We start from the raw sequence: 23,271 nt of genomic DNA, 5'->3' as shown, positions 1-23,271 counted from the left end.
ACTTCTTTTCTCGAAAACTGTATTGAAGTGTTTTGAGGAAAAAAAATTCAACATGGAGCAAAAAAAACAAGTAGCCTGTTTGTTAGGCTCTGAATGTCTAGTTCCACTTCCGACTTCCCGCTGCCGTTAATTACGACTGATTATACAGAAACCGCAGTTTCCTTGAACATGCCAGGAATGGTGGAACCTGGGACGGTGGAACGGGGAAGGAAAATTCTCCTTAAAACTTTCACTTCACACACTTAACACAGTGTATTCAGCCTCTCCATGACAGCTTTTGAGCTCCCTTTCTTAAATCTTCATTACTATGGATGTTTCCCGAAATCTGCGAAATGATCGTCGATGTCTTGCAAAACTCAATGAAAGAACACATAAACTGTGTCAGTAAATACCGCCAAAGACGAAGAGAAGGAGGAGCAGGAAGAAGAAGAAGTTCTCCTTACATGAAAAAAGGAACTCAACCAACGATTTTCAAACAAGAGGGTGTCTTCAACGTTGAGACTTTTTTTGTTAAGTGTTAATCGGAAGCCGTTTGAAGGCAGAGCTTCCAGTCTCTCGTACAACATCATTGTATTCAGTATCTAGCAAAGGCAGATTTACTGACTTGGGTCACACTGGCTTGCAGCACTTTTTTTACTCAGTATTAACGACCGACTCTAGATCAAGACTATTATATATCACAGTAAATTCCGCAATTTGGAAAAGGCTCAATTTTGTCAAGCAGGTATGTAATACAACAAAGCTTTCAAGGGACATGGCAAATGTCCTTTCTCAATGGTATTTAATTATGCTATTGTTCTTACTGTAAATTAAAGCAATCGCCTTACAATCCATTTCTATTTTCCATCTACGCAGGTTCACGCCTCTCTCGGTGTTCTATTGTTTTTATTCCTATGTCCTCAAACTGATTCTCTGTACTCTGTACATACTTCCAATGAAAAGCTTTCTTCTTCCCTTGTTTTCATGTAAAATAAGACAGCGTCGCACTAAACTGAGTTCTAAAAAGATGCTTCTTACCATGGAGTGTTTCGCTTTTCTCGCGAGGACACAAGAGGGAAAGCATTGTGGCTAGTTGTTTACGTCGTTCTCACTCTCTTTCACTCTCCTATTGGATTCTTACAAGTGCCTGACCTTATAATCCACTTTAAGTAAAATCCAGGTTGAAACGAGCTCTCGACCTTTGACGCTGTCATCGGAACATGACTAACTTTTATAAAATTGACACATCTTTGTGTGCGCCGCCTGACATGAAGACATTTTGGAGAAAATAACTGTAAGACTGATCATGCAGCAAACAGTATCGTTGAATATTTCAGAAACGAAACAATCTGGGACGTTGGAACAGGGAAGGGAAATTCCCCTTATAACTTCTAGCGCACGAGCTGAGACCCCGTTCTTAGATCCTCATTAATGACAATGTTTTCCGTAATATACACTGGAACATTTTTAGCCTGCGTAGCTGGCGGTATTGTAGGCGCGCGCGAATTAAAGTTTTGGCGGCGGAGCCTTTAGAAGCGGGCGGCGAAACTGCGAGGAGAATCGGGAGGGGCACTTTTGTTTCTCCCGGCTTCGCCGCTCGCTTCTAGCGGCTCCGCCGCCAAAACTTTCTTTCGCGCGCGCCTACAATACCGCCAGCTACGCAGGCTAGAACATTTTAAGGAAAGTTGACGAGAACGCTTAAGATTTTTTTTACAACAAACAGAGACTAATGACGCTTTCCTAAACCCAATGACGGAAACTGAAGAACACAGAAACTACGGTTGTTTTGCGTACCCCCAAAGAAGAAGAAGAAGAAGAAAATAATGATACCTTGTTTTTCACAACTTAGTCAGTTTCGAAAACAGTGTATGTTTTTCAGACTGAAATAACATTGGAAGAATGTCAAACGAAATCGGGTTCATATTTCGTATTTAGTTTCCTGCTGCCAGGATTCTCTAACTGTTTGTCTTGCCATTCTGAGAACACAACATCCCAAAACAAGAGCATATGGTTGGAAAGTTTTAATTAAGAAATCAGTTATCCGACCACTGATGACAAAAGAAACAAGGGAGTGGTTTTAATGCTCAGTGAGTCTTACTAAGTATTCAACGAAAGGTTTGCCACGCTATGGTGTTATTTTCCTAAACATTCCTTTTGAACTATTCACCTGTTAAAACGCATTTTATCTTCTCTGAACACGCTCGTGTCACAGCTGGGCCATCTGCGCTAGCCAAAGTTTTTCAGTCGTATCAACTAACAAATAAGAGAAGAGTACTCCAGCTTAACTTTTTAAAGTTTAAGTTTAGGGTCGCGATGTACAGCAAAGTGAACAGGGTTACAGCAAATAATTCTGGGAAAGATCAACTCTTCTTTTTATTCGATCTTCTATCTTTGATCGTTACTTGACCTTACTTTGACGGACAATATCAACGGGAAAAAAAAACCCAGCACGTTTGCTATCCTATGATAACAAAAAAAAAAAACCAGTTGTGTTTGTGGTCATGAAAACACTGTTCCAGTGATGAATATCCAGTCAAAACGGAGGAAAGTTTGAGAAAACATAAAAGAGAAATTCTCCAATTCTGCTTTTAATTACGAGGATAACAAATAATACTGAATACAATCATTTATAAAGCGCAAAATCTACTCATTGCCCAGGGCGCTTTACAATTAACATCAAGGATTAAAAGGATCATAAAATGCAAGTTTAAAAAAGATCTAAAAGCTATCAAAAACTAAGGAATTAAAATTGTATCAAGAAAATTCACAAGTCAAAAGCTATATTAAAAGATAGGTCTTCCAGTGAGTTGCTCATTCTCAGTTCTAATGGGGTGGTGTTTCAGAGGCTAGGCGCCTCCACAGCAAAAGTGTGCTCCCCATACGTTTTCAAACGTAGCAGTTAGTGTCGCCAAAAACCAATCGGAGAGTACGGGGGGATGTTTTATACTGCGGCAAGTTCTTGATGTAGTCAGGTGCTGAGCCATTGAGAGCTGTAAAGACTAGTAAAAGAATCTTATAGATTATGCGATACCACACAGGTAACCAGTGGAGCTCTTTTAATGAGATTGTATGATCAAATTTCCTGGCCGGTATGCGTAACAGTTCGAGCTACTGCGTTTTCGACAGATTGTAAACCTGGAAAGTAGAGGAGGAAGACCATACAGCAGTGAATTAGAATTACTGTATTTCATTTCGGGTCCTCAACTCAAGTGGCTTAAAACTTCGTTAAACTCATAACCTATTTTTAAAAAATAGGCTGGTTGACTGTTTTTTTATTTAACCTTGTTTGCGGTGAGCTGTAAAGTGAGTGTCAACCGTATAACTGATGCCAAAATCAGCAGTATGGCGGAAGAGATCACGGTTCTCGTATATACTTATGCGCAATCAATCTTAACCTGACAGTGTTTTCCACAAATCGCGCCACTACGTATTTATTTGGTTTGTTTCTTTTCTGTGTTGTTGTTTGGAATTTCTTGAACCAAAATAACTTCGAAAATTTGAATTTCGTGGCTTCCAGGAATGTTTTGTTTTTTTGGGCCTATGCGCGTCGAGATAATTATAGAAGCAACGTCATATTACACTGCACGACATATCTACGAGGGTCACCCGATTGTTTGTCTTGCCATCTGATTGGATCAAAAAAAGCGAATAAATTCTTTTGGGAACAAATAATGACCCATCCGGGAGGTAGCACGTGCCAAATTGAAATCAATGCCATGTTTTTGAAATAAACAGAGCCCTTGAAAGTTTAATGGGGAAAAAGATCTTAGAATTGTGACTTTGATAATTCTGAGTTTCTTATTTTTTGTTTTTGTTTTTGTTACGTGGTTAATGATGAATGAACAAACATAGTACGCTCCCTACCCTGCTTAAAATGATTGTTCCGCCCTCAAATTGTCAAACGGCAGCAGAACGATCGCGGGCCTGGATCTGTACTGTGTGCACTCTCCATTTGATCAATGCCCGATGGCTCGTAGGTAGTGTCTCAGAATACGTTCATTATTTGGACGTCAAAGACCTAGCAGTCTAGGCCTTCCGCCAAAATGGGTTGTACGTTGAGCGGAGAAGAGCGGGCAGCCATTGCACGGAGCAAAGCCATCGACCAAAAATTAAAACTGGACAGTGTTCGCGCGGAACGCGAAGTCAAGTTGCTGCTACTCGGTATGCTTGAATTGGTCTGGTATTTGTAAAATCTTCTGGGTTTTTACTCGGTTTATCTTGTTTATCCCAGCACAGATTTTTTTTCTTGGCATCCTAACTCCCTTTAATATATTCTGTAGTATTGATTGTCGCCCGAGCATAAAAATTTTGTCGAACTTGAGCGTTTTAGCTGAGCAACTTTTGTGCAAAGCTAAGCTGACTCTACGGTTCTGGAGGCGTGGACTCCTGAAGTTGACTTAGCCGGCACCGATGAGTTTGCAGATTTTGGAAAATTATATTTACTCTGTAAGAGTCAACCTCAATGCTTCTTTTATTTGTCATAGGCGCAGGGGAATCTGGAAAAAGCACGATAGTAAAGCAAATGAGGTTGGTACAAATTTGAAGTCTCTTTATAGGCTTGTTTACAACTTGGTTACCCGCTCTGTTTACAAGACAAAATCTAATGTGTTCATGGTATGTTTGGTCTTTGCTTCTACTATTTTAGAATCATCCACGACCATGGCTTTTCTGCAGAGGACTACAGTCAATACAAGCCCGTCGTTTTTAGCAATGCAATTTACTCTCTGTTAACGATTATCCGAGCCATGGATAAACTGCGAATCGACTTTGAAACAGACGATAGACTGGTAAGATCACTAATTTTTCGTGCAATTTTCTTTGTTTATCAGTTATCTTATTTCATATATTCGACTGGATCGATGGTAGAGGGATTAGTGAACCGTGCAATTGTTCTGAATATTGGTTTTACGTTGTAGATGGATGCGAAAATGGTGTTTGATGTTGTAGCAAGGGCGGATGACCAAGAACCATTCACGCCCGAATTAACAGCGGCTATGAAACGGTTGTGGGCAGACGCTGGTATAAAACAGTGTTTCCGAAGGTCTAGGGAGTATCAGCTCAACGATTCAGCGAGATAGTAAGTGTAGAAATTAACACTAGTCTTGTTCTCTTCCCTTTGTCCTTTTCTCGGAAATCGAGGCAAACAACAGGCACAAATCGGTTGGATCTTGCAACTTGTTTTGATCACACTTGCGGAGGCGCTTCTGGGCATGCCCCAAAATAGACACAGTTTCCTGTTATGGAATTACCGAGAAAACATTCCGTAAAGAGGGGAGAGGACGAACTGTTTTGGAAATATGAGGGCGAATCAATCAAGTTTTGTAGAAGAGGCATTTGAAATATCGAAGCTTACATTGAGGTAAGAGAGTTATTTACGACTCACGGCGACCGTGTGCTACTCAACTTTGGGCGCGCGACTCCAGGTCACACTGCAATATTCATTCACGCAATGTGTGATGAAAATTTTATCGGAATCTATCTCATTAATTACGATCGTTAATTTTGCCACGTGTGATACAAAACGGTTCACTTCTTCCCTGGTGGCAAACGGTTCGAATCGTCTTTTAATTCTTGGCAATAATGATTATAGGTGGTAGCACTTCCTGCTCAATGTTTTTAGAGCAAGAGGATCACACTTTGCGACATGGATCATTCATGCGTGGTGTTTATTGTGTTGACCCCTGGTATGCAGCAGAATAAATCTATAGTGCTTTCCATAAACTCTCTTTAAAATTGAAATCAGTTTAAAACAGCGAGACGTTCAATTGTGAACAGCAACTTGACTAGTATTTAGAAATATTTCAATGTTATTGTAAGTTGTTCTGTTGATGCATGTTGTTGTTGTTGTAATTGATTTATCAAATTGATAAAGTACAGCATGAGGTGAATGTTTTGGCTACACGTCCTGTATGGCTCACTGCCATGTTCAGTTGTAACATTATTGACAATTTATGGTTATTATTGTTATTGTTGTTGTCACAATGTGTTCAGTAACTTCTGAAGTAGTCGTCACCACTAAACAGAATAGTCAGTTGTGTGGGCCATTTTTCATGAGTGTTTGATTGAAAATCAAGTAGATTCCTAGATTGGAGTTCATACAGGCCTGATATTTGGTTACCAGCCTCTAATAAGTCCTAGTGTTAGCATGGATATGTTGTGGTTCAATTTTATACATGGTTTAATTTTTATTTTTATTTGTTTGATACTCATTATCATACATTACCCTACCATATACAAAAACAAAGGAAAATAATAATATTGTTCCAAGGATGAAATTGAACCACAACAGATGTAATCATCACTGTTTTCTCTGTACTTTTTAAAGGACTGGTTGACAGATTTTTTTTAAGTGTGTGTGACATCTAATATTTTTTATTTGCTTTTTCACATCTTGTTGTTGTTCTCGTTTGAAAATCGAAAAAAAAAATTGTTAACAATAACAACAACAATCAGAAAGAAAGGAAAATAATATATATTGTGGTTCAATTTCACCCTTGGTTTAAATTTTATTTCCCATTATTTCAAAATCCTTGTCTTACACTACCATACCCAAGAATAATAGGAAGATAAAATTTAAACCAAGGATAAATAATTATTTTAAACCACAGCATATACAAGAAAATAAAAGGGTTTGGTTTTCAGCGACCACATGTGATCAGTGGCTATTTTCCAATGAAGTACTAATGAAGGCTACTCTTGGAAGGCTGAAAATTAACCTGAAAAATTAGTAACATCGCAAGAAAAAGTACTATCTATAATAATAATAATAATAATAATAATAATAATAATAATAAAAGTTCAGAAGAATATGTGTAGGAAGTAGTGTTAGACTCGTGTTTGAGAAAGTAGTGAGAAGTTGAGAGAACTTGTTAAATGACAGATAAACCCTTAAGAGCAACCAAAATGAAAATTCAAGAAAACTGTTATGTTGAAAAGTACACGAAAAAAAATGAAAAATGTACTGGGGTAAAGCTGTCATTTGAATGGTTACACTTCAGGATTTCATTCATGGTCTCAGAAGTTAATTTTAAGCACCTTGAACAACTTAATAAACCATATCACAGGAAAGTACTTCTCAGTGACTTTCATTTCAGTCTCAGGATTCATCCACAGACTCTTAAAGTTATTAATTCATTCACTCATTTCAGACAGTCAATGACTTCATTGAACTCCCCCAATACTCACTCCAATTGGTCAATTTGATGGAAATAAATGAACAAGCTGTCCTTTCTCTTCTAATAACATTCTTCTCTTCAGAAAAGTCCATGTAAGGTAGTTTAAAATTTGTTTTGTGTCTGCCTCAAATAGCTCTTAAACATGCTAGTTTTTAGGTGGTTTTATATGCACTTTACTAATTTCTTCTTTTTTTTAAAGGTTTTGTTGATGTATTTATTCATCAATTTTTGTTTTTTTGTTTTTTTCACAGCTATTTAGATTCACTTGATAGAATTGGGGCTCCTGGCTATGAACCAACAGAGCAAGATCTCTTGCGAACAAGAGTAAAAACAACAGGAATTGTTGAGGTGCAGTTTGATTTCAAGAGACTACATTTCAAGTGAGTGATTTGGATAGACTGGCATATGATAAATGCCCTTGTATAGGTCAAATGTTTTAAACAATTATCGTATAAGCAATAACAAAATTTGAGGAAGAGAACAATGGTAAGAGTGGGGCTTTATCATTTAGCAATTTTAATTGGGTCATTGCATGAGCAGGTTGTTATTGCCTAATAGGAGTTGAACTATGACCCTCTACATACTGGCTAGATGATCTACATGCCAACTCTCTCAGATCAACAACAGAACAAATCTCCTAGTGTCAAATACATGGAGGATGTTACACGGTGGCATGAAGATATGAATTTTATTTTTGAGTTGTAAAAACACAAGTGAGTAAAATATCGTTTTTAACAAGAGGAAAAAAATTTATATCTTCAAGCCACCGTATTATTCCCTTTTATTATAAAGACAAATCTATCGCTCACCATTTTTCACCGACTGTTTGCATAAACAACTTTGAAAAAGTGGAATATGAAGTCATCAATATCCTCACTAGTGAGGGTATGGAAAATGCTCCACGCAGGTCCCATATGAATTTTGTGATTGGTGTATTTTCCACTTGTGTCTATATAATAAAGGTCACCAACTCTCCTGGATGAAAGCAACTTTTTATAATTTTCTCCAGTCAACTAAGATTTAAGGGCCTAATTTTTGTAAAATCCACAAAATTTTGGTTTTTCAAATGAGGGGCCTTTCCGCACTAGCACACAATTTACGAATTGCCTTGTAAAAGTCCGCACAAAATATTTGGTTGAGGCCATTTTTGTATTCAAAGTTTGTATCCGCACTCGAAGCTATTTACACTTTACAGTCTGTCCAATCTCTCAACAGTGGAAGCACTAATAATGGCTTTACCAAAAATAATTGACAAAAAAACACAATTTTGTTTATTTAATTGATTTTGTCCAGTTTTTACCTGCGGCAAAAAGTGTCGTCGTTGCCTTTGAAGATCAACCCGTCTTGGACAAAGTTTGTAAAGTCGCGAAAAACCATCCGCATTTGTAAAGCGTTGAGGATGACAGAAAATTTGTCTGAATAATTAGTTTTTTTGCTAGTGCAGAAAGGCCCTAAGTGATTCAGATTTAAAATTAGAGAGATTTAGAATTGCAGTTACGGCAAACGTGAGATTCGTGTTTATGTTTTTTCTGCCGTTTGCTGTGAGCTATTCTAAATCTCTCTAATAAATATACAGAAACCAAAGGAAATGGGTTTAATTTTGGGGGGTGGGGGGTGGGGTGGGTCCGTTTGGGTCATTTGCTGCAGGAAAGGAGAGGTTTGATGATTAGGAAGTAAGGGGAGGGGGAGTGGGTGGCACACAAGAAATCTCCAGATTTCTGATCTCCTAAGGTTATAGAGAGATAAAAGTGAGCAAGGCAGGTTTCACTTGAGGCAAATGCGACAAACTGTATTTCTACTCCTAGTATCGGTGGTGTCAAAAGCACTTTCATTTTGTGGTGATGTAGGGTTGTGGATTTGTCTTCCATTTGCAATGTTTTCTTAAATGTTTGAAAATCTAAACTTCACTAAAAGTGATTTACTGAAGGGTCCTCCGACAAAAATACAAATAATAAAGCCAGTACAAGAAAAACAGTATGTTAAGGATGGTGCCTACTTTTGTTACTGCACTTAAGACTGTGCATCTGGAGATACTCAAGTTTCCTATGTGTGGTGCCTACTAATACAGGGATATTTTCGTGTGGTTTAAAAAAGCAGAACTAAGCAAGTGCTCTTGGTATCCAAAAAGAAAAGTGAGGGTAACCATGCATTTTTCAGAGATAACAAAGCTTTAATTTGGAAATAAAACGCCATACATTGCTTTGTATTTTACTGTTTTGTAGAATAATTGTTGCTTAATTAGCTCTAAAAATGCATGGTTACCCCCAATTTTCTTTTTGGCCATTGCTAAGATCTGCTTTGCCTGCATAGTCATAAACCACGCAAAAATACTTCTTTATTAGTAGGCACCGTCCTTAAATATATTGCAAAACTTATCAGTGGGTGTCCTTTAATTGTAGATTGTTTGATGTTGGAGGACAAAGATCTGAGCGTAAAAAGTGGATTCACTGCTTTGAAGATGTCACAGCAATCATTTACTGTGTTTCATTAAATGCATATGACTTGACGTTACAAGAAGATGAAACAACAGTAAGTCAATTTTAATTATAATCAGTAGGTGGATTTAATTGATTGGTTTACCAATAGAAGGACAAAAAACCTTTTCCAGGAGAGGCAGAAGGAACCCATTTACATGTACATACCCAAAATTATCGACAATTACATGTGGCATAAGAAATGAATGGGTTTTTAAGTGGTAATTTCCTAAAAGAAAATGTGACCTCTCATGTACAAACATACTGTAATGGGTTTCTGTGTTTGACTGGAATTCCGTTCACTAGCTGTTTCTCATCTGTTCAGAAAAAATTTGCATCTGCACAAAAGGCTTAGGTCATCCATTCGGCAAAAAATTACATCTCTTCAAATGTTCTTTGCTATCTGTTCGGAATAATATTTATTAATGAGTCATTTACCCATTAATGACCATCCATTTGAAAATTTTTATGCGCCGTTCTGCCGTTCATGGTTATTTGTTTGGAATAAGCTGTTCAGTTTCACCCTTTTCAAATGGCATGGTGAGTCATTTTTAATCTGTTTGATAGCCGTGCATTTCACCCATCTAAAAGAGTAATGGATACCCGTTATTTTACGTTTTCACGAGAAAGGTCGCAAATGTTTCAACAAAATTTGTTTATGCAAGTGACAGCTTTTGAAATAATTATTACTTTTAAGTGCTATTGGAATTTCTAGTTTATTATCTTCTAGTTTATTATCTTGCAACTGATAGGTTTTACCTTGTAACACAATCTCATTCTACAAAGAAATTTAAAATTTCCTGTGTTCTCATTTGTATGGCAGGGCTGTTATTTAGTTACAATGTAGGAGTCACATGTTGCACTGAGCCACAGGCACATAATAAACTTTTTTGATTTGTGAGTGAAGTTAACCTAGAACTATCAAGATCACCCAAAACGTCAAGCTCCTACCAAGGGTATTCAGCCATAACTACAGTTGTCATGGGTTACAGACCTTTAATATGACAACCCTACATTGTAAGAGTGTAGTTTTCTTGCCAAGCTGCAATCGTTACGGAAATCCCCTAAATCTGGCCACCAACAGGCCCCAAGAATGGCTATGTTGTGGTTCCATTTTTTTTTTTTTTTGGTTTAAAAATTTTCAACCCAGTTGATTTTTATTTCCCTTTGTCTCAGATTATGGTAATGAATTAACTGCACAAAGGAAAATAAAAAACAAAAACTGGTTTGAAAAAATTTGAAAAAGAATTTCAACCACAACAGTTACATCAACATGGTGGCCACATTGACAAGGCTGCCCTTTGTGAAATGGAAACCCATGGTGCAGAATGAAAGCTGATTGTATCTTCTGTGTAAGAATGTGACAAAAAGAGAACAAGAATTTAGACATTCAGAAGATAACAGAATGTTTGCACTAACTTTCTGTGTTCTTTTGTGGGCTGTATTTTAGGATAAATTAAAATGGAAGTGGTTCTTTATTTGAACCTTGCTCATGTGATTATTGGCTGTATTAAAGTGATTTTTAAGATAAAAAGTGACAGGGGATTTGTTCAGGCCAAGACAGAGTAGCTGTCACAATGAGAAGGCCATAAGTAAGGCAAGGCTCCACTGTAATCCACTATACAGAAAAACATGGCGGCTGTACATTTTACTGCAATACCTTACAAACCTAATACAGCCGATAAGCACATAGAAAGCCATATTTTCTGCGAAATTCTTCCCTGTACCAACAACCTTTTGCATGCTTGGTTTGAAGTTTTTAGAACTTTTCTGTGAAATTTTTTGAGGCAGCATTTTTAAGGTTATGTTATGAGTAAATTAATGTACCAGTTGCCAACATTTTCAGTATAGTGGATTGGGGTTTTGCATGATCAGATGCCGCCGATTATCAACACAGTTGTTGATAACTTTCTTTTTTCTGTTGCCTTTTAGAATCGGATGGAAGAGAGTTTAAAATTGTTTGAATCAATAATCAACAACAGATGGTTTGTTGAAACATCCGTTATTCTCTTCCTCAACAAAAAGGATTTATTTGAAGAAAAAATAACAACATCACCTCTCACGATATGTTTCCCAGATTATTCAGGTAAGTTTTCAATTCTCTCATTTCATTTTGCAGGCTCTGGTTCTCACTGTTATTTTGAGAAATTACAAAACTAATCTCCACAATATTTTGTTTTACAAGAGACTCAACCACTGAATTTCCCATTTTAATATACGATACTAACACTACATGTATTGAATACAAAAATGTGTTTGTTTTTTTAATATTTTCACAGCTGCTTAATGTGTGCATAGTTGTGATGGTCCCTCATGTAATATTTCCAGGTTGAATCGTTGTATAAGTTGTCCAAAATCATGAGCATTAATAACTTCTCCCAAGTAATTTTATAAGAAATCGTTGGAGACCAACAAGCACACTGATTATGCTATATGCAGTCAATCAACTTGAATGTTCTGAGCATAAGAGAAAATTTGTCTTTGAAATAGTAGGATTGACGATGGTCTGCATCCTGAGTATACTTTTACCAGTTAATCGACTGGAATGCTCTGAAGAGCATAAGGAATGCTTGGCAAAGGATTCCAGTGAAAGAATACGTAATATGGATTTTCAGTCTGGGGCTTTAAACAAGTTCCTGGAGGTGGATGATTGTGTATTGTATGAATGAATGCTGGACGTTGTTTCAAATGATCTAATTCTCTCAGCTAGTAAAAGAAGATATTTAGGTAGACATTATTAAAGAGAGAGTTATTTGGTTTGTGAAATCGATTAATTTGAACTTTCTGAGGAACTGTTTTGATAGATGATCAAATTCTCCTAGCCAGTTCTATAAGCAAAGTTTAGAGACCAGTAAGGAGAGTTTGTACATGTGTACTGACACTGGGTATAGAGGGGTTTTAGCAAACTATCTTCAATATCCAGCTAATAGGAATTGCATTATATAATTACCTTGTATGGTGTAGCTACTCATATTTTGTGCTTATTTCCAGGCCCCAATACATACGAGGATGGATGCCTTTATATTAGGAGACAATTTGAGGCAAAAAACTTGAATGATGAAAAAGAAATTTATGTTCATCTTACATGTGCAACAGACACACAGAATATCAATTTTGTATTTAATGCAGTTACTGACACAATAATTGCGAATAACCTCAAAGGATGTGGATTATATTAAATTGCGTGGTGTTTCCTTCAAGATAAAGAGAAAGTAGCAGGAAAGATTCAGATTGTCGTCTGTTGGTTAGGGAAGTTACAATTGCTTGGATTTCATCAAGATGGTGTCGACGACAGCAAAAATATCCAGATCATATAAATGGAAAAAGATTAACATTACTATAAAATGGAGAAGCTCTTCATGTGGTTTCAATATGAAGAAAGGTCAACTAACCAAACAGGAAACAGCGAGCACAGTTCAAAATTTGCATCTGGATTCTAAACTTGGCTACAAGTTCATGTCCTTAATCTTCTTCACTATAATGTATACTAGAAGATCACTCTGGCAACAAGTGCATCGTAACACACACAATTAAAAGAATGACAGATTCAAAGACATTCATTAATTTTTTTATTTTTGATTCAGAAATTTTTATTCACGTCTGTCACAGTGTACGCTGTAAATGTACCAATAATTTGTCCAGTGCCATGCTTTTTACCTTGTACTCTTTAGGTCCAGCTATTTTCAATTCTGGGAGTATATTGATTGAAATATCACTTATTACTCCAGGTGGTATGTCTGGCTCTCATATGCTACCTACATGCCTGCAGTGTTAGCATGACAAAAAAGATGAATCAACACAAGATGAAAAGATAGCTGGTGCAGTTGCGTGAAAGAGTTTACGCAAGTTTGCCACAATCCTCCTAAGGAAATTTGAGGCCAACTTGCCTGAAAAATCTCTGGTTATCTTTTAAGTTGATTTCCAGTCATTTTCTTGGGCATGTTAGCAGTAGAGAGCTTGCGTGTTCTGGGTCAGTATGCCAGGTAGTACTGCTGAGTATGTTGCCGGCATGTTGGGGGCATTGTGAGAATCACATATGAGGCTCAAGGAAGTAGAGAAAACCACATATCTAGGATTTACAATTATTATTATCATTATTGTAGCTTGTGAAAATGACCATAAGTACCATAAGTTCCTTTTAGAACTAAAATTTTTGGAACTCTTAAATGATAATAGTGAGAATTTAATGGATTCTAGAAAAAACATTAGATTTAACCCGAATCGTACTAGTGCTAGCCTTTATTCATGCTAAATTCAGCACAAGAGCAATGATGAGTAGCTAACAAATAAACCACTCAGTCAAGATAATCTGAACTTTTGGTCAAATTAAGATTACTTTTCAAGGCTCTAAATAGCTGCTAGCTGTCAGTGTTAGTCTTAGAGCTTTTTAACCATGCTCATCAGCAATTTTTTCAAATTTTTTTGTCCAACTTGGTCAAAATAAGAGTCACTACTTAACACGTTTATGATCAGTGAAACTAGTAAACTAATACATTAGCTGAACTTCTGTAATCATGGAATTCAAACATGATATAAACTGCAAACAGTCGTGTATTCTTTTCATTTCTCAATGTTTAATTTAACAGAAGCAACATTGTTTTACAAGACACAAACAGTTTCCCCTGGAAATACTGTGTTCAAAATAGGACATTTTCACTATGGTGTCATTTGACTACAACTACCAGAATCCTTCAGTTTTTTGTTTTCTCATGCTAATTAGAGCTATTGTTCTTTGCTCTTCACTGGGATTACAAAATTTGAATTTGAAAAGGTAAACAAAATGAAATCTGGTAGTTGTATTCAAATGACGCCATCATGAAAATGGCCTACAGGAATCATAACAGTGAATGAAAAAAATGACAGAACATAGCGCTACTCATAGGAGGTGCAAAGGATTTTTTGGCTTTGAACTTCACCTGTTTTGGGAGGGCTAGAATATGCAGAGTGGGAGGTGAGGTTTTAGTTGGTGAGGTGTTTTTATTGGCCTTCTGTTCTGTCTTTCCTTGTCACTTTTTGATGCGAGTGTCCCTGCTCAGCCTTTTGAGGAGGCAGAAGGGGATAAAAAAATAGCAAAGGGCATCAACGTCTCCCAAAGGTTGTATTTTGTACTTAGCACCCACCACCCACTCCCCACGCCCAAATTTTACCAGACCAGAGGTAGATCCCGTTCAAATTCCCCAGGGCATTTAGACGGCAGGCCACAGTTACGTTAGAACCTTCAGGGGATGGGTCAGATGTAACATGAAAAGCACAGTTTCAAGCTTTGGGTGGTGCACCACAATGTTTGTTAAAATTCAGGCCCCAGTTGTTCAAAGAGCGGATAATTGTATCCACTGGATAGGTCGCTATCCTTCAGGAGAAATGTGTGCAAGATTTTGCCGATAGCCCCATAATTTGTGGAAAGAGTAGAAGCATGTGTCAAATTTAAGTATGGGATTGTGTGGAAAACTTGCCAAAAGCATTAGTTGGAGTACATCTGCTCTGCTGGATAGTGACTTATCCAGTGGATAAAGTTATCCACTCTTTGAACAACTGAGGCCAGGTTGAGAGGGCTGGAGCTTGGAATCATTTTTACTAACACTAACTTAACAATGAACAGTAAAAATACAACTCAAGCATTCTCTTCTGATATTGATTTACTGTTGACAGCATCATGTACCAAGCAGAAAACTAGCCTGAGGTATGTAGTTCTCAAAACAAACCATTTTGAACTTTGTCCTTCGTGATAACAAAACAGTTTGCCAATTTTCATTTGCAGTTGCAACTTGGGAAAATATTTCTTGACTTAGGCCCCATTTCAATATTTCAAATAAATAAACATTTTATTGCCATATTAATTTGCTAATAACTTAAGCAACCATAAGCATAACCTCACTGGCTTATTTGGTGTGTAATTTTAAATTATGTGGGACCCCAGTTTCAATTTTTAATACCCTGGTTGCAGAGGTGTCCTCAAACAGAATTGAGCTGTGAAGCATTGTTGCCACTTCACTGCCCAATTCTGTTTGAGGAGAAAGAAGAAAGAAAACTTCTGAGACCTGGGTAAATTTTTAACCCTTTAACCCCAAATTCTCCTGTCTTGTCCCCATACTTTTCTTATAACAGTACTGGGGAGAAGTTATTACAGTCAACCCAGGTCACGCGTGAACGATATTTTGGAAATTTGAACGGAGTTTTGAAATTTACATGTCAGTTTTCAAAATCGCCAACAAGATTTCAGAGTTCCCGTATAAATTTCCCTAGCTTATTGACAGTATAAAGCTATGAATTTTTCTTTACATTGCAAAATTGAATACTTCAAGAATAACAATTGTTTCCGAAGCATTTTGAATCATTTTTTCAGTTAATGCGTCTTTTTCGGAACGATTTCCAGAGAGATGTCCAACATTTCATTCACACGTTGGACATTACAAAGAGAAATTCGAATGTTCATTTCATTCTTGGAATTACTGTTCACGCGTGACCTGGATTGACTGTAAAATGTCGAGGAAGATTCACCTTGAGTGATCATGTCCTTAATTCTCGTGACATCAGGGGTTGAATAAGCATTGATCTTACAAGGAGAAATTTGATGCTGATCACTGTTAGGGAACTTGTAATTTTCACCTCAAGGTATACATTTTACAGTGCTGTGTGACATAATCCATTGTTTGAAATATTTTTACATCTTTTTGAAAACTTTCTGATGGCTTCAGTGTCAGCTGTATTAAAATTGGGCAACCAGTGGAGATCTGTGGGAACAAGACAACCTCTGACTCAGTTAAAACAGAAGCCACCAGCAAGTTTGCTTTTGTAACATTGTTTTGAAAACTTGCATGCTAATAATATTGGCACGCCCCCTTAGAAATGAGTTTTTTGATGGAGTTAGTGTGGATTGATCCATCGATTAATTAATCAAATCAGTCAGTCAGTTGATCCATCATTCATTAATCAGGTGACGATGGAATGGTGTGTAGAGCTGCAACAGCTAACATCAACTTCATCGTTAAGAATGAACTGCCATAGGCTGAGAGTGTAGTCTGTGTTCTTTGAAATAGTTCGGTGCAGCCTCGTGCAGCCAAGAAGGATCCACGGTACACAAATCCCGCATGTAACACTTCGATGTGTGAACAAGTTCATTGTAAACAATGTACTGTGGTTTAGAACCAAACAGGGATGACGTGGGGTGAATGGCAACTGGCTGTCGATGTGTTACCGTTTGGTATGTCCCATCAAGTTGAAGCTCAGCAACATTCATGAAAAGTCCTCTGGCAAGACATTGCCTGATGTTGACAGTTTCCTTGCCGCACGAATGCAAAGGAATGTCCATTCGTACACAAATCTCTCTCAATTGCTTTCGTATGTCCATGACCTGTTTAATGGTCTGTGAGTTGATGAAATGTTGGTAACACCACTCTTTATTTCCATTGACACCTTTGTATGCTCTGTAAATATTGAGAAGTGTCATCTGATCACCTTCTGACGAAAGAAATTTCTTACGTACTGCAATTGCATGATCTCGTTTGCTTTGTGGTGTGTAAGTTAGGGAATCAACTGAGAGCAGAGCCACTATCGTGATGATTTCCTCGCTGCAATTAAGGTCCTGCGATGACATGATCACTTTTGCCAGTCGAGGCTCCAGTGGAAAGTTAGCAATTTGACGGCCAAGAGGCATCAACTAAGAGAAGCAGAAAATAGTCAAACAAACTGTAAATAATTATTTGCAGTTATTCCAGGTTACTGTGGGTGAAATTTTATGAAAAAAAAAAAAAAGAAGATACTTCTTCATAACTGAGCAAAAAATTAAGACATGAACATGGATAAATATGTTGTGGTTTAAAATTCTTTTTGGTTTAAAATTTTTCAAACCAGTTTAATTTTAATTTTCCTTTGTGTAGTATTCATTACCATAATCTGAGACAAAGGAATTAAAATAAAATCAAACTGGTTTAAAAAATTTTAAACCAAATTTAATACATTTTGAACCACAACATATATTTATTATATATAATATTTTTTATCCTTGATTTAAATGTTATTTTCCATTGTTTCAAACTCATTATCATACATTACCATACCCAAGAACAATAGGAAGATAAAATTTCAACCAAGGATAAAATAATTAATTTGAAACACAACATAATACACACCCAGTTAAACGTCAAAGAAATAAAAGAGAAAAAGTTCTAATGGACAGGAAAATGCATTCTTCACCCTACTCATGCAGTGTTATACAAAATAATTTTGGAATAAATAATAATTAATTATTCCATCAAATGGTTTCATTTTGTTGTTAAGCTAAACATTATTGACAGTGCCAATTAATTTAGAACACAGTAATAAATAATTATTAAATTATACCTCATAGCCCCCATTTCCTTTTCGCACTGCGCCAAGGACCACAAGCTGTTCCAAAGCATTTTCTATGGCATCTTGTGGTGGCCGATCAAGGAAGTCAAAATGGACAACATCTGAGATACCAAGAGCCATCAACTGTAAAATGACAGTGGCTAAGTTGCATCTCTGAATTTCAGGTGTCGTCATTTCCTTGAGCTCATCAAACTGCTCTTCTGTGTAAAGCCGATAACACACTCCGCTGGTTTCACGCCCTGCCCGTCCCATGCGCTGTCGTGCCTGTGCCTTGGACACTGGTTGTACCCGCAGCATGTCGAGGCCAGTTTTGGGATGAAAAGCTGTCAGAAAAATAATAATAAAAAAAAGTATATTGGTTCAACAGCACAATATCATTGCCTTGACTGTGACCTGCATGTGTAATTTCAATAAGAATACATAAGAGGATTTAAAATTTTTGAACTTGTAATAGCAAGAGTAATAATTATTAATGTTAATGCTTTTTCACATGCCTCAGAGTCAACTTATGTGGTAGATATAATGTTTCAACCAACCTTTTCCTTTGACATATCCTGTGTCTATGACATATTTGACTCCAGGAATAGTGATTGATGTTTCTGCAATGTTTGTTGCCAGGATGACTTTTCTTTTTCCAAGAGGAGCAGAAATGAACACCTTCATCTGATGTTGTGATGGGAGGGCAGCAAACATTGGACACACTAGAAGTCCAGGGCACTCTAAAACAACAATAAATTTTACAAATAAAACAGTATTCTTAAGATCATTTTGCTAAAATGGTAGGAATTGAGACAACTAAAATATAAAGGCAGAGAAGGCCTACTCTCACTGCGGACAGACAAAATCAGTCACTTGAAGTTTGAAGCCCTATAAAATGATGTTCTCCTTTAGTGGCCAAGAAAGTTAATGTGTTGGGATTTTTATGACAATATCTGATATATTTTTATTTGTTATATCTCAAAATATCATGTTTCATTCTGCAGTAGACTAGAAAAACTTGCAGAAGATTCCACAAATCTTAACAAAAATCAATAGAAAGTGAGATATTCATTGCAGTCACTTGAAAATAATACTATTATCAAAGCCTAGGAGCACTTACATTGCAGATATCCAACTATGTAATACTGCAATTTTATTTGAATGGTCATACTACCACTAAAGGCTTTCATCCACAACCTCAAAAGTTAGAGTGACAACAGAAACTGATTCACACTGGATTCTGGGCGTGAAAGTGATATTAAACTCACCTGACCCACAGTGTTGTGCACAGTCTGTTACCAGTTTGGCTAAAGATTCAATCTCATCCTGACCAGTCAAGAACACAAGGATATCACCTCTGAAGGAAAAAAATGCACCAAATTGTCTACTTTTAATATTCAACATCATTACATTACGTACAGTGGTGGATCTAAGACTTCAAGTACACTGTAGGGTGTAATGGCCCATGGGCCTGGAGAGAAAACAAGTCAACTATACGTGTAGTTTAAAAAATTGTGGCACTCCATGCTATGTTTTCATTGACAATAAAGAGTAGCAGGCTGGTCCCTTCCCCTGGATAGTCCGCTGATATAAGATGCAGTGTAATCAATAGCTTCTACATAGAACTCTTCCAAATTTTCCGATGAGCCCTCCTTTAAGATAGAATGCCTTGAGCAATGTTTTACACGTATGCTACGTGAACATTTCCCCACACAATGACACCTGCACTGCAAAAGTTCCATATATAGAGATGAAAACAATAGTCTGTTAACAAACTGTGATCAGTTTGTTGGGAGCATGGTACTTAAAAGACTACACATGGAAGCTACATGTATGCTCATCCACTGCAAGATGAAGACCTTTGCTGTCAATGGGTAACATTCTCTCTTTACAGCATGGCCTCCAGCTGTAGAAAGAAAAAACCATATCCAAGAGAGGGCCTGAAATCAAGCATGTCTAGTGACACCAGGCATTAGTGGGACATTTGTTGAGCCTGAGATTTTCTGTTCAAATGTCCTGCTGCAGGTCATTTGTGGATGTTCAAAAGAATCACAAAATATCTTCGAAAATTTTTTACAAAGTCGTGGAAAATGCTCAAAAGTCACCATTATGGGCAAATCTGTCATTAAATCCCCTGTCTACGTCCAGCCTCCCAGCACCCCCAACCCTGCAGCTTAACATTACAGTGGTGTGCAATAGGTGCATTACTATAGAATTACTTCTAGGCATGAAGTATGCACTACAGTAAACACCCACATTTAAGAATCCACTTTTTTTAAGGTCAGTCTGAATAAGTCTTCATATATTTATTGTAAGGTTCTTATAATTATAATAGGTGTCTAAAATGACAAATTTCAGCCCGGAGGTTCTTAGTCCACTTGTCCTTTTATGCGGGTGTTTACTGATTGTTGCTCAAATCATGGCTGTTGATGGCCACTCAGATTCCCCACGGTGGAGGGGAGGGAGGGTCTCTGCCCCAAGCTCTAAACCCTTAATTTTTATACACCATTCTATAATAGAAATACTGCATCTCTCCTCCCAGATTCAGATAATTTCAAGAATTATTTTTATTAAAGTCAGGCCTGATTCAGATGCCGTACTTCACATGAACCGAATTGAATTCAATGAATTAAGTTCATGTGAAGTAGGGCGTCTGAATCAATTTGGAATGGCCGATTCAATTCGGATCGGCTAAGCCATTTTTCCACCTGGCTCAGCTGGAAATAACGGCTGTGGACTGGCTTTGATTCAGACACTGTACTTCACATGAGACGGATCAAATGCAGAAATTATTACAAATCTGCAATTTTCTTCAGTCATAAATTATATGCTTCAGTGTATTAATTTTGGCTGAATTAAGTTCGGCGTCTGAATCAATTCAGCCGGGATTAATAATTTGGGTCGGTCTAAATTTGAATTTGATTCGGCTCACGTGAAGTATGGCGTCTGAACTGGGCCTTAGTTAATTACCCTGGAGGCATTTCTTGATGCAGCTGCATCACTGTCACAAGTGCTGCATGAACATAATCCTTCTGTTGCTCAACTGAATACATCATTTGTATTGGATGTTGTCGACCCTCAATGTACAACACTTTGGCACCATTAAAATAACGTGAGAAGTGTTCAGCCTCTAATGTGGCAGACATGACCACAATTTTAAGGGGCTTTTGATTTTTCTCTTTCCGCATTTTCTGAGCAGACTTCACAACACCAAAAAGAACATCGGTATGAACAGTTCGTTCGTGAGCTTCATCTAAAATTACGACGGCGTATCTGTGAAGCAGGGGATCTCCGACCGCTTCCCTCAAAAGCATTCCATCAGTCATGTATTTAACGCGAGTTTTCGCTGAGGTCACATCTTCAAATCGCACCGTGTATCCTACTTCATCTCCCAGCTGCACGCTCATCTCCTTAGCTACCCTCTGCGCTATGCTGATGGCCGCGACACGGCGAGGCTGAGTGCAAGCAACAGCTCCAAGCTTTGTCAAGCGAGCCTCGTGAAGATATTGTGGAATCTGAGTGGTCTTTCCGCTCCCTGTTTCTCCGACGATAATAACACTTTCCTTCATCCGTACTTCGGCAATTATTGCGCTGCGCCCAGTGTAGATGGGTAAGCTAAACCGCTGCTTTCTCGAAGGCGAGTGATTTGTGTGTTGATGGTGGCTTTGGTGATGTTTTGACTGGCCATTGGTCTCACGCTGAGTCGCGCCATTACCAGTTGCATCTGACACTGAAAACGATCGATATAAAGCCCTCTTTGCTGAAGGGCTTCCGTCATCTGAGAGAGATCTCTTCACTTTTGGATACATCGTGCTTGAAATCTAAAAGGAATGCACATGTGTAACGTTTTTGGTGTCCGCCATCTTGCTTTATTTAGAGACGTCATTTAGAATGCATGAAAACTACCCCAGATTCCAGACTTCTCTCGACCTTTTACCAGGCCATCGCGGCGAGTTTGCATGTAATGCTCGTTGAAATGTTTCACTATGTTTCTCGGCCTCAATGCTAGCGACGTAAAACTCTACCTCTGTAAGACCCCAACTCACGTTGAGGGCGGCTAAACCGCCATCACAACTCGCCCGCGATTGGAATCCTGTTTGCAGCCTAGTCAGGCCAGCGTTTCTTACAACTACAATCGCTTATCTTTTTATCTCTTAAATAAGATTTCTGGCGCTCTCTTAGTGTTCCCGGTTCTCGGTAACTACCTTCAGCCCTTGTCTTGTAATTAAGTTCTGTGAACAAATTGGCGGCTTATATATCAAGGCTAATTAGGCGTATGAATTGGAGTGAAAAAGGTCTTCGAGAAAATCCTTTGAAAAACAGGGAATAGTTGTAGAAACTGCCAGCACTTATCAATCAATTAGTCAATTTAGCACCCTTGCTTTAATCATCATAAGTAACTTTATTTAATCACATATCGCGTATGAGCAAAGGCTGCATATTAATTAAGAGTATTAATTGATTTTTGATAGGCTACTCCATCTCAAAGACATTTTCTGGGCTTTCCTAGTAGCTGCGACATCACTAACATCACTACAAGTGCTGCATACTTATTGCAAGCAGGACTGAACTGTTCCCGTGCGCATTTCTTTAAACTAGTTACGATTGCAAGCACTCTTCCGTTCTTGCCAGTTATGTCAAGTTACGAGACCTGTGTTTCTGTTCTGAATGATAAGAATCACTGACATTTAAAGGGACTGGGCGACCTAACCTAATGGGAAATTACGGCTATCTTCCGTGTAAAACGGCAACTGTGAACCCCCTTTATATATACCAAATATAATATACCAATTGAAAGATTTTGTCTGATGAATTGCATAAATCATTCCAGCAAAGACAAAGGAAAAGGTGTCGAAAACAAAGTGTGAAAAGCGTCTACCAAAACGAAATAAAAATAAAATAAATAAATAAATAAATAAATAAATAAAAATAAACGTTAAACAATATCTCACTTTTATCTTCGTATATATTAGGTTTACCCCAAAACTATAGATCTCAGTACATGGCAACCTCGTTCCCAGGGTCTCTCCTCTTCACGTCCCTCTCTCGCTCCACGGGACGTGAAGAGGAGAGACCCTGGGAACGAGGTTGAGTACATGGTTTCTTGACTTGATCTTAAAGGTGTAAGAGGAGAAAGTTGCAAAAACTGAAGGGATAGTTAATGAAGTCTCATATGGGGGCCGGGGTAAGATTTTGCTTCTAAGGCACAACTCTCTCCAAGATCTGTTCGGTGTCCAAATTATTATTCAGCTGAATTGACCAATATTTATCAAGTAACGACTTCTTGTGCCATACGAAACTTTTGGGAGTGAGAG

General features: G+C 37.7%; 2 protein-coding genes across 2 annotated transcripts; one reads left to right on the top strand and one right to left on the bottom strand.

The window, feature by feature from the left end:
• The first annotated feature begins 3,904 nt into the window (after positions 1-3,904).
• LOC146480445 (guanine nucleotide-binding protein G(o) subunit alpha-like) lies at positions 3,905-14,172 on the top strand. Its single transcript, XM_085109599.1, has 8 exons — positions 3,905-4,140; positions 4,464-4,506; positions 4,625-4,766; positions 4,896-5,056; positions 7,406-7,534; positions 9,554-9,683; positions 11,561-11,714; positions 12,620-14,172. The coding sequence occupies exons 1-8, from the start codon at positions 4,023-4,025 to the stop codon at positions 12,805-12,807; spliced, it is 1,065 nt and encodes a 354-aa protein (XP_084965725.1). The 5' UTR covers positions 3,905-4,022; the 3' UTR covers positions 12,808-14,172.
• Positions 13,185-21,849, bottom strand: LOC146480444 (ATP-dependent RNA helicase DHX33-like). Its single transcript, XM_085109598.1, has 5 exons — positions 20,927-21,849; positions 19,225-19,313; positions 18,514-18,696; positions 17,969-18,300; positions 13,185-17,285 (listed from the first exon to the last, which is right to left on the bottom strand). Exons 1-5 carry the CDS (start codon positions 21,763-21,765, stop codon positions 16,614-16,616), a joined length of 2,115 nt encoding a protein of 704 aa, XP_084965724.1. The 5' UTR covers positions 21,766-21,849; the 3' UTR covers positions 13,185-16,613.
• Between the last annotated feature and the right edge of the window lie 1,422 nt (positions 21,850-23,271).

This window comes from Pavona decussata, unplaced genomic scaffold (assembly GCF_977016875.1).
Source record: "Pavona decussata unplaced genomic scaffold, jaPavDecu1.1 SCAFFOLD_53, whole genome shotgun sequence".
In the NCBI taxonomy this organism is placed as follows: Eukaryota; Metazoa; Cnidaria; class Anthozoa; order Scleractinia; family Agariciidae; genus Pavona; species Pavona decussata.
This window is presented reverse-complemented; position numbering and strand designations above follow the sequence as displayed.